This window comes from Lathamus discolor, chromosome 15 (assembly GCF_037157495.1).
Source record: "Lathamus discolor isolate bLatDis1 chromosome 15, bLatDis1.hap1, whole genome shotgun sequence".
In the NCBI taxonomy this organism is placed as follows: Eukaryota; Metazoa; Chordata; class Aves; order Psittaciformes; family Psittacidae; genus Lathamus; species Lathamus discolor.
In genome coordinates, this window is record NC_088898.1 from 264,886 (window position 1) to 276,161 (window position 11,276).

The 11,276-nt window shown below is 53.1% G+C and overlaps 1 protein-coding gene across 1 annotated transcript; it reads right to left on the reverse strand.

Moving 5' to 3' along the window:
- Positions 1-3,099: 3,099 nt before the first annotated feature.
- On the reverse strand, positions 3,100-10,744 carry MYMK (myomaker, myoblast fusion factor). The gene is made up of 5 exons (XM_065696155.1): positions 10,560-10,744; positions 7,815-7,929; positions 5,293-5,441; positions 4,265-4,381; positions 3,100-3,270 (listed from the first exon to the last, which is right to left on the reverse strand). Exons 1-5 carry the CDS (start codon positions 10,692-10,694, stop codon positions 3,124-3,126), a joined length of 663 nt encoding a protein of 220 aa, XP_065552227.1. The 5' UTR covers positions 10,695-10,744; the 3' UTR covers positions 3,100-3,123.
- Between the last annotated feature and the right edge of the window lie 532 nt (positions 10,745-11,276).

Below are 11,276 nucleotides of genomic sequence, written 5' to 3' on the forward strand. Positions count from 1 at the left end.
GTGTGTCCCTGGAGGAGACACTTCCACCGTCGCTGCAGTCCAGCTCCCACCCCTCCGCAGGCTGGGTCATCTGCCCTGTCTCCCCCCATCTCCCCCGCCCTTCTGGGGACCCTGGGGAGCGTGCGGAGGTGAGTGGGGTCCCGGGTGGCCCTGTGATGGAGGGGGATGGGGGCACAGAGCCTTGGCACTGGCGCCCGGCTTCAGCCCTTGCCTTGGAACACGCGTCCTCCACGCGGTCTGTTCCGACACGGAGGCTGATGGGGGGCTTGGATTCCCCGGACAGGACCGGCCTCTCCCAGTGCCAGCTCCGGGACAGATGTCCCGTCCTGCGGCCACTGCACACCAGATTCGGCCCTTGCTGCCGTGTTCGGCCTCATCCGAGCTGCGGGCTCTTGGGCAGAGCTACCAGGGGATGGAGGTGCGGGAAGAGAAGCTGAGCAGTGCCATCCCCACGGGGACAGCAGGCACCCCATGCTCGCCCAGGCACAGAGCAAATGGGGTTTTGTGCCTGGGGAGGCACTGCAGAGCAAGGGGGATGCTGGCAGCTCCTGCCCGCCCTTGGCGCTGCTCTCTGCCGCTGCGCTGGCAGCAGATGCTGATGACTCCGGAGCGGAAAGCCCAGTCCCTCCCCTCTCATTCCTTCTTTCCTTTTTGCTTTACTTTTTTCTTCCCCCCTTCGACTGATCTTAAAAAAATGCAGGCGGTTTGAGCTTCATGAAACCCAAATGCCTTTTGCAGCATCAAGCCCAGATCCCGTAAGTAATATCCCAGCATTTGAGAATAAGACAGTATATGAAGTAGACGGGGAGCTATAAAGACACTTTAAAAGGGGCAATAAAAGTTTTGGGTTTCATATCATCTTACCAAAGAAGAGAATAACAGAGAAGCAGGAAATTTCAGTAGCAGACATGACAAAGGTCACAGCACTCAGACTGCACCTTAGACAAAAACACCTACTCTTATGAAAACAGCAAGAATTTTTGGCAGGGGCTCAAGAGCTCCTACAGGCAAAGCTCTCTGCAGCGCTAAAAGGTTGTAAGACTGTTTTGTCTAAGTTGCTGAAAATGTTTAGAATATTTCCCTGCATTTGTATTGCAGGGGATATCCTGCCCGGGTGATAGCGAATTCCGGCTGTGCACCGCTGGGTGCTGGCGCTGCCACCGGCCGGGACCCTGCAGAGGTGCCTGGCTGCACTTTGGCCCCAGGGGTGGTGCTGATCCTGCTGCACAGGGTGCAAAGGGATGGACAGTGTGCACAGTCAGAGCAGTGCCCTGGGGCAGTGGCAGCAAGAGGGGGAAAAGGCAACCTTGGCTGTGATTTTGCTGTGTGCAATATACTCTTGGGGTGGTTTTTATGGTGTAACACCTGAATACATGGCAGGTGGGCGCAGGACCTTTCATTTACTCAGCTGGGCCTCAGCTGACGTGTCCTCCTTGTTTGCATGGGGTTTGACAAACTGTTTTCCCTCCTGCTCGGCCACGGTAAAGTGTTGCAGTTACCCAGTGCCTCTCCTCTCAGCGCTTCACCCGCACAAGGCTCTCCCCATGCCCACGCTGCCCATGGCTTGCTGCAGGGCTGTGCATGTCCCCGCAGCCCGGGAAGGACCCAACAGCCACCAAATGAGCTGGGAGGTGAGGGTGCCCCTGTCCCGTGGCTGCCGTGAGTGGCTATGGCTGTGCAGGGGGATGGAGGCTGTGGGCATGGCTGGTCTGGGTCCTGGGGAGGGTCAGCGCTGAGTGTTTGCACCCAAACACGCGCTTGGGGTGCTCAGTGTGGCCCTGGCTGCAGGAAGCGGCTGCGCACCCTTGGACCAGCTCCCGCACATGCTGCTGAGGTGCTGCTTGTGCTTGGCTCTGAATCAGGAGTTGCAGCACTTGGGACCATGTTGTGGGGATGCCCTGAGCTGTCCTCTCATGGGAAGGTTTTGCAGCCGTGTGCAAACAGTGGGAAAGCACATTTTGCAAAACATCCTCAGGGCTGGATGCTGAAAAAGACCCCATGTGCTGTGCTGGTTTAGGTGTTGGTGAGCCCTTTGAAAACCCTTTGCTAGCACTGCCTCTGCATGCAGCTGCATCAGCTGTGCCACCGCCTGCCAGTGGCTCTTGGATGCTCAGGGTTCATAATTCATTTATATTTTTGTTGGAAGCCCATTTGGTTTTGGCTGTTGCCCTGTCGCAGGAAGTTGCTCTGATGAATGACTGGGATGGATTTCTCTTCCAGAGGAACCCAGGCTTAATGTGGGCTTTCTGTGGACATCACTGTATATCAATACTGCTCTAATTGTCCATGACATACAGTCTTGGCATTTTTCCCAGGCAGTCTAAATAAATCATACACTTCTGCTATAGTAAATAGTCTGTTAGAGGAGATGTTATAGGCTCACAGCTCCTTCCCCCTCCCACCCCCAGCAGGAGCTTCTTTTCTCTGCTTCTATTTTCCGTGCACTTCCCATGCTAAGGAGGCACCTGCAGCCGGGCCAGGCTGCGAGCGCAGCGTGCCCAGTGCTGCAGCACCCGCCGGGCTGTGGGCAGGGGAGGGGGTGTGCATGCCCTGAGCTCTGTACTGGGGCTGGCATCAGCGTCAGACTGTGCGGAGCTAAGCTGGGAAGGGTCTTGTGCTGCTTAAGAAATGCTGGCATCACACACTTGCGGTCTTTGTTAGTTTGTATTATTTACATCAAGAGAACGCATAAATAAAACATTAAACATCTCACAAAAATACAGGTTCTGTTAAGTGGGCATTGCAAACGAAACCTTGAGCACTCGGGGTGGGCAGGCCTGCACCAAGGGGACAATTCAGGTCCTCCTGGGCCAGCGCAAGGGACAGCCTGGGCGGTGACAGCCTGGGAATGCCTGGGTCTCCTGGGACAGGGACAAGGTCACCAGCCCGGACAAGTGCTTCTCCAGCAGGGAGAAGTATGGGTGTGTGGCCATCTGGAAGTCCACCATCTGCTAGGGCTGATTGTGGAAAGGTGGAGACTTTCCAGAGAAGAAAATCCCAGGGCGTGCACAGATCTGGTGGGAAAAGATGCCCATGTCCCAGAGGAAAATGCAGTGGGCATTTGGCTGTGCCCCTCCGTGGCCTCAGGAGCAGAAGAGCCGGTGCCCTGCTTGGCTGGGCACCTCAGACACAGCAGCAGAGTGTGGAGCAGTCGAGCCTGGCAGGGGTCCCACCGGTCCCAGCCTTTTTGTTCTCCTTAGGCAGCAGCAGCACGAAGGCCATGGCCAGGGAGCAGTGGTAGAAGCTGTGCACGTAGGTGTAATCCCACTCCTACAATGGGGAGAGCGTTAGTGAGACCTGCCGGGGTGTTTGCGTTAGGTGCAAAACATCAGGATTCTACAAGTAGCTGAAAGGAAAGGAATAAAAACAAATTCCTGAGCCTTCTGCCTCTGTCTCTGTCAGAGAAGCAAGGATGTGCAGCCTTTAAAACAAAACAGCAAAGTGGATTTAGCACATTCTAATTTGCACGTTTCCCAGCCGTTGAATGAAGTGTTTCATTACCCCGCACAGGCTGCGCGGTGAGGCTGCGGCGCGGGGGGAGGCGGCTTCTGTAAGTGACGGTTTTATGTTCTGCTAGAGCGTGCAATTACCGAATGCTTTGAACAGTGCCCCCGGGGATGCTGCGGGGCTGTGCACGGTGGCTCCCGACGCACGGCGCGGCCGCTCTGGCGGGGCTGCGCTCAGGCGGGACCGGAGCCGTGTCGGGGGCTATCGCCGTCCCCACGGCATGGACAAACCCTTCCGTGCCGGGCGGGCGCCTGGCCAGCGGCAGGAGCAAGAGCTTGTAAACACGGACCGAGTGCCCCTGGGATCGTTTCCTCTTTGGTGTGAGCCAGCTTTCGATCCGGCCATGCCTGGGCAGTATCCAGCCCTGCCGTGGCTCTGCGCGCTGTCCTTAAGTCACCCATGCCTAGTGTCCAAAAAACACCACTCGTGTTTGATAGCTGTTTTGAGGACTACATATGGATAAAGAAAGCATGGTCCATGTCCTTGTGACTCACTTAACAGGAGGGAAGAGGGAGCATCACCCTGCATCTCAGTTGCTGCATGTCTGCCCTTGCCCACACCACAATTAATGGGCCAGGGGTTGGGATGGGGGCAAGAAAGGAGGGACTCTCATCCCTGCTGCTAACCCTGGAGACCCACACCTAAGCTGGGTTTTGCCCAAGGCTAGAGGCAGCCCTGCATGCAAAGGGGATAGGTCTCCTATCTTGGTAATGTCCTTTACACCTTGTAAAGTCAGTTTGAGTGTGCAAACAGGTACCTCAAAGAAGAACCTCAGCATCAGTGCTAATGCCCCAAAACAGAAGCCAGGGCCGATCTGCTGGGTGTAGATGCTCTTGTCTGGATAGAGCCCTTTCTTCTCTTTCATCTTTTGTAGCTGGAAGGAAAGAGAGAGCACATCAAGGGTATTGACCCAGATTTAGCTGCTGCTCTGCATGTGAAAGATCCCATGAATGCTGAAATAAAACCAGGCAAGACCCACAGAGCAGCTTCCCTTGGCTGTGAGGTCTGCCTGCACAAGGGAAGCACCTCTGCCTGTGATGTGCAGGAGGACCCGTGTGTTGCAATGGGTCATCCTGCCTCATTCGTGATTGTAATGTTCTTTTCTTAATATTGAGTCCCAAAACCAGCCCAGGGAGTGTGTGCCCTCACAAACCCAGTCTCTGGGAGAGTGGGTTCCAGCGCAGTATCTGCCAGCTGGGGGATGCAGGGTAGTCTCCTGCCTTGGTCCCCTCCTTGCCCATCCCCTCCTCATCATGGCCATGTGCTTTTAGCTGCTGGCTGAGCAGTTGGACAGGGCTTAGTGACGCAGAAAGCTGAGACTTGCAGCACTGTATTTCTGTGATGCTTGGCAGCATCTTCCTGTGGTTTTTATCCCATCACTGGATCCTTCTTGTCCTCTGCTCCCAGTGGCTCCACCAGTGTGCTCCCACCTGGGTCTGCAGAATCTGCTGTGCGCAGGGCACAGGCTGCAGCGCAGTGCCCCGCTGTCCCAGCCCTGTGCAGGCAGGCTACAGGCAGATTCCTTCCCACTTTATCACTGTGTTTTATGCACATCCTCCACTGGCTCCGGGGCAGTTTACCAGACCCCTCTGCCTCTGAGTAGCTGTAAAAACTCCATAAATGTGTTCCTGCTGATTAGAAACGCAGGGACAGGAGATGTGGCAGATTGCTCAGACCGATCGAATGGCGTTTACCAGAGGGGCTGCTTGCTGTCTGCCTGCTTTCTGCTCAGGTTGAAGAAGTGCTGTTTAATGACTGTGATGGCCTGAGCCCTTCCCTACATACCCATTTCACGGTTATCACCAGGACGGCCGTGCCGATGGGTCCTGAGTAGACGCCGTAGCCCCAGCGGTCGTGGTAGATCCTCACGGCGATGGTGAGGACACCAAACATGACGAAGGTCGATCTCTTCGGTTCATCAAACTCTGCCAGGGCTGCATGGCACCGAGCACAGGGAGTATCAGCTCACCCACTCATCCTTGGCTGCTCCCCTAAAGCCTTACTGGGCTCTGTCCTGCCTGCTCTGGGGACCCTCAGCATCCAGGTCTGGTTTGCCCTTCTTTTGCCTCCCTGATGGGGAAACCGAGGCACACGGGGCAAAGCAAACCACCCTGAGACATCTGAGTGGTGGGTCTAGGAGCTCATTTTAGGGGTCTTACATTCAGTGTTGTGTGTGGGAGCTAAAGGAGATTTCCTACCTTTCCCCTTCCCTGCCTCAACCCAGAAGTCAGAGGTGATTGCAAACACATTTGCACCCAGTGAGCTCTCCATCAGCTCTTGGATTCGTCCTGCATCTCCAGCCCTCTCAAAGCTGCTGGCTCAGCCCTAAGCAGCTTCCACCACACTGCTGTGGTAGGACGGTGCTCACTGAGTGATGGGACTGGGCTGCCCGGCCCCGCCAGCACCTGCCTGAGGTTCCGAGCTGGAAGTCACCAGTGCGAGTGAATTATTAGAGGCTTTTGTTTAGCACAGAATGGGGTAATAACTGATAAAAGTAATGGATCCCAGTGGGCTCCATGCTTTTCCAGCTCGCACAGCTGTGTTATGGCTGTCCTGGATTTGCATTCCGGGAAGCGTGCCCAAGGGTCTGCGTCCACACATGTGCAGTTGGGCTTTACAAGCCACAGCAAGAGGCTTCCATGGGCTTCAGTCACCACACCTTCCATGTCCTTGGATCATGGTTTTATAGGGAGTTTGGCTAAGGGATAATGTCCGTATTTTAATTTCTGTTGTTTCCCTGCGGGTCAATATTTTAAACACTGGAGTCCAGGATTTGTATTTTTTGCAAGGTTTTTGAATGCAGTAATGAAGCAATCAAATTGAATTGTGCTGCAAGGAGCCAAAGTGTCTGGATCAGCTCTGACCTACCCTGACACTTCAGAGATAGTTTTCCTCATTGCCTTTTCTAGCTGAGCAGAGAGAACACTGGAGTGCCATGGACAGTTTGGGAGCCCACCCTGGGACTTGCAGCTGGGGGAACAGAGCCATTTCTAAGGTTAATATTTTCCCCACTCAGTTCTCCTTGCATGTAAGAGTTGTCCTGTTGCATATCCTAGAAGGGGGCTAATGCTCTCTGCACTGCTTGGCAGTGAAGGGAGGAGGGATGGGTCTGTGGCCAGTGGAGGGGATGCTGCCCCGTGGCTCATGCTGGATACAGGGGCTGCAGGAGCCCCCCATCCTGGCTGCAGGTCCTGCACCATTCCTGGAATCAAGAGGAGAAGAGGGGAGAGTCTTGGGGGTGGTTTGGGGCTGCACATCAGTGTGGTGACCCCAGTTCAGCACTGGGAGGGCTGGGGACCCTGTCTGGCTGGAGCGGGAACTGGGTGTGCAGCTGCTGGAGAAGGTCTAGCTCTATTGAGCAAAGCCTTTGTTGTTGAGTGCTCTGCATCTTTCCCCTTACCCTGCTCTCTTCTCCTGTCAGAAATACTCATGACCTTCAAATAATCGGTTTGAATTTTTCATCCTTCTTTAGTAGTGCACTTTTTTCCTTTTTAAAATGTGTTATACCTTGTCTCAGTGGCAAATGAGGGACAAAATGAGAAAAAAGAGGGAAGGGAATGTGGGAAAAGGAAAACTGAGGAATAGGGCAAGGGTCAGGAATTTTAATAAAAAGGAAGTGAAATACATTTCTGTTTTTTCTAAGCAGATCTAGTATTTCCCATCAACCCAGACTAGGCCTTTGATAGACTAGGAAGATATATTTGTTTTGACTAAACTACTTTGATTTGCATGTTACCAAGAGAAATGGTAGATTCTGCATGTCTTAATGTCACCCAAGTCAGGACAGGACAAGCTGATGGGCTCAGCATGGGGAAAAAGGAGAAATGGGAGATTCTCTGACAGATGAGGTTTCAGACCAAGTCATCGCATAGTACTGTCCTGCTTCGAGCTAAAGCACAAGGCTTCATGTGTGACTTGCCAATTTGAAATACAGAATTCTACTGTTGTAAGGACATGCAGAAGAGCTGGTGAGGGCAGGGGAGCACCCGACTAACACAAATGCGGGTGCCACAGCTCTGTTTATCCAAGAGAGAAACTTCCCCAGCCACCACTCAGGACAGTTTTCGTGTATGCCTGGACCCCACTGAGTGCAACAGCTTTCCAAGTCATAAGTGATATAAAAATGGATTAAACCATAGCATGGGCTGACTGCCATAAAAGACAGTCTCAGAGCTAAGTCTTGCAGATGGGAGCTCAAAGGCATTAGGGTTTCTGGGGGCTGAACCCACTAACCATCCCACCAGTGATGCTGACCAATCTTGCCCAGCCTGCAAACACCGGTGGAACGATGAGAGACCAGTGCTCACCCATGAGGGACACCCAGATGGACAGAGCTGTCCCATAGATGCTGAAGTACTCCAGGATATCGTAGCGCATGAAGCACAGCACTGATAAGCCGGGGCCATCACATGCATGGTAAATCTAGGGTAAAGAAAAGAAAAAGAAGAATCAAGGATTAGCAAACTAGTTGTTTACCCACTGAGCAGTGAGGTAAAAGCTCTTACCAACTGGTCTGAAACAGCCTCTGCATGGCTCTTGAGAGGATGGCCAGCCACAGCAATGCAGTCTCAAATACTCTAGGGTTACTGATGCGCAGTAATGAATACATTTGAGAGATAATGTCACACATTTCCTGAGAATGAGAATTCTTCTCCCTTAGTCTACGTTATTTGTGGATGAGCTTTTGCTGGCCTCTAGATCTGTGCCAGAATTTGCAATCTAATGGCCTGGGGAGGCCCCAGTTGACTGGAAGTTAGCAAATGGGATGCCCACCTATAAAGAAGAGCTGGAAGTAGGATCTGGGGAGCGACAGGCTGTCAGCCTGACCTCGGTGGAGGGGAAAGTTATGGAGCAGATCATCTTGAGTGACTTCAAAGGTCTTTTCCAACATAAAGGGTTCAGTGATTCTATGATCCTATGGTTCTGTGACCAAGCTGCATCGAGCCAAGCCCCAGGCAGCGCAGGGATGTCCTCTCCAGCAGAAGGAGGACTCTGGGGTTGTGGTTCTAATTGCAAAAGGTTCTTGTAAAACAATTCAAAATGAGTGTCTTGATGAAATGTGTGTGGATGCCAGGTCACTGGCCAGCGAGATGGGGTTTGCATGGCCAGAGTCTGAGTGGGGAATTCACCCATTAGTGTAGTCTCTCAAAAGCCCCTGGCTGCTGCCCATTAGCTCACTGATCGGGTTATTTGCAAAAAGTCCATTGTCATGCAACACAAATGCAAACCGAGCCAAGAGAAATTTTCCAGTGCAACCAGAGGAATGCTCCCAGTGTTTGCCTGGCGCTCGCCTTTTCCTCTGAGCATTCAGCCCTGCAGGTCTGCGAGTGGTAGCCCCAGTGTGTTCTGCTGTTTCTGAAGAAGTCCCTTCACTGCTTGGCAGGATGCCCTTGGAACAATCCCCGCTGCCATGGCCCAGCAGGGATGCTGATATTATTTATAATGGGAATAGCTGCAAATCCTTTGGCTCGCTGCAGTTTCTAGAAAAGATTGCACCACAGCTGTAACTCTTTTCTCTGTCTGAGATTGGGCTCGGGGAGTCTGGAGACAGGGAAGAAACGGTAGAAGACAAAGAGCGTGTTTCTGGCTGGCATCGCAGCACTTGTCTGCTATGGACATCTGCTTTCACTGCTCTGATGAGGTCTCCTGGGGGAGGAGGACTGGGATGCTACAAGAAAGGCAACAGCAGCAGCTGCTGCCCTTCCTACCCTCCACCCCCGACCATACTGTCCGCTCCCTTCCCTTCCCTCCCCTCACCTCCCTTTCCCTCCTCTCCCTTCCCTTCCCTATACTTCCTTCCCTTCCCCACACACAGATATTCTACCTCTTCAGGCCCTTTGCTGAGGATCTATTCCACCTCCCATTGAAACCCATGCCAATTTTCCTACTGACTTCTTGAAGAGGTGAAGCAGACACAAAACCAGTGCAAATGAAATCGTAGATGTCTGCCTTCCCTGGGGAGCTGGGGGGGTCAGATGGGACGGTTTTATTAACTAGTCCTGTAGTTTTGATGGAACTGGCAGAATTTCCCCACCTGCATTGTGTTTTAATTGCAGGATTAAATGGTGGATCCTTAGGACTAAAAGACTGGCCTTGCTCAGAGCCCTGCTAATGTGGAAGAGTTTTTCACACCAGGAAGGTCCTTTATCTAATCCCTGCCTCAGTTTCTTTGTCCCTGTGCAAGGGATGTGACAGCCCTCATGGAGATGCCTTGAGACAGGTGGGGAAAAGAGCTAAATGCAGTATTGGTTGGGTTGCTGGGCTATTTCCTTCATATTCTTTAGCAGAGCACTGCCAGGGGGTTAAATAGGAGATTTTTCCTACTGGGATGCTGCTTTAGGTGCTCAGCCCGTGTGTGTGCAGAGGCACTTAGCAGGAACACAGACTGCAGGGCAGCTCACTTCCAAGAGCAGGAATATGAATTACTTTGTATAAGACAACTGACTTTCTCCACTCATTATTCCCAGGCGAGGAAGGAGGGTGATCCCGAGCCTGGTGAAGCACATGGCCCCTAACTGCTCTGCTGGGGTGGAGGGTTAACAATAATCTTTCTTGATAGCTCAGCAAGTTTTAGTCTTTCCTTTCACAGAGCAGAAACTCCCCTGACTCCAGCATTGCTCCCACCACCAGTCAGCAATTGCAAAATCCATAATTCGACTACGTGCTTTTGGCTAAACCGACAGAAGCACAGAAAGAGACTCTGGATACAATTTAAACCCCAAATTCAGCATGGCCACTGACCAGTTGTAAAACAAAGAGAAAAACCAGCTCCAAAACACTGTAAATCAATCAAGTCTCTTTGCACCCAGACTCTCTCCCTAACCTCACAACCATAAACCACCATTAAATCTATGTAAGGCCACCCCTTAGGACATCCTAAACTGAAGAGTTAGTGTCAGCACTGCACACGGTGGGAAATAACCGAAAATGGATATTCTGGGGGTCACGCTTGCTGCTGTTGGCTGAGATCCAGGTACCCCTCCCCATGGAGACCAGTGCCGGGGGCATCTTGGGGGGGTGCAACACGCATGGAGGGTTTGAGTGCCTCTTACCGCCACGAAGAACATGGTGAAGAAGTAGACCATGGCTTCCATGTGGAAGCGCCGCTTGGCTGCGATGCTGATGGTGGGGAGGAAGACCAAGGTGCTGATGGTGGGCAGAAGGAGCTTGGCCACCAGTGAGCCCATGGGTGCCTTGTGCGCTGCCGGCTCCCGGGACCCGATCTCTGCGCGCTGGACAGGGGCAGTGCAGGGAAGAGCCGTGTGGAGCGTGCTTTAAAGTTTAAATGTCCTGGGTGCGGGAGGGCTCGGGCAGGCAGCAGCTGCCGCTGCGGCCGCCCCTCTGCTCCCGGCTCTCCCCAGCAGCGACATTCCTGGCACAGCCGGCAGCTCCTGCAGCAGATGCTCTGTGCCCCCAGTATTGCACCAGTGCTCCTAAAGGAGCCGGGGGAATGTCATCCTTGCGCGCCTTGTGCTGAGCGTCAGAGCTGGTGCAGGGTGGGTGAGGACTGAGGGTTTGCTTGCTCCCCATGGGGACACCCCACATCTGCATCCTACTGCCCCTGTGCTGAGCCTGGGTCAGTGCCACTGGAGCAGCCCTGCAGAGAAAAAGCATCCTCTGTGCCACGCTGGCATGAAGTAAGGAAGAACTGGTACATGGTAGGTACCAGGCAATTCTGAAACACTGGGATGTGTCCTGCTACCTCTGCCGTACCTGAGAAACACACACCAAGCTCCAAATCTGCCTTTTATTTCCTCACAAGGACATAC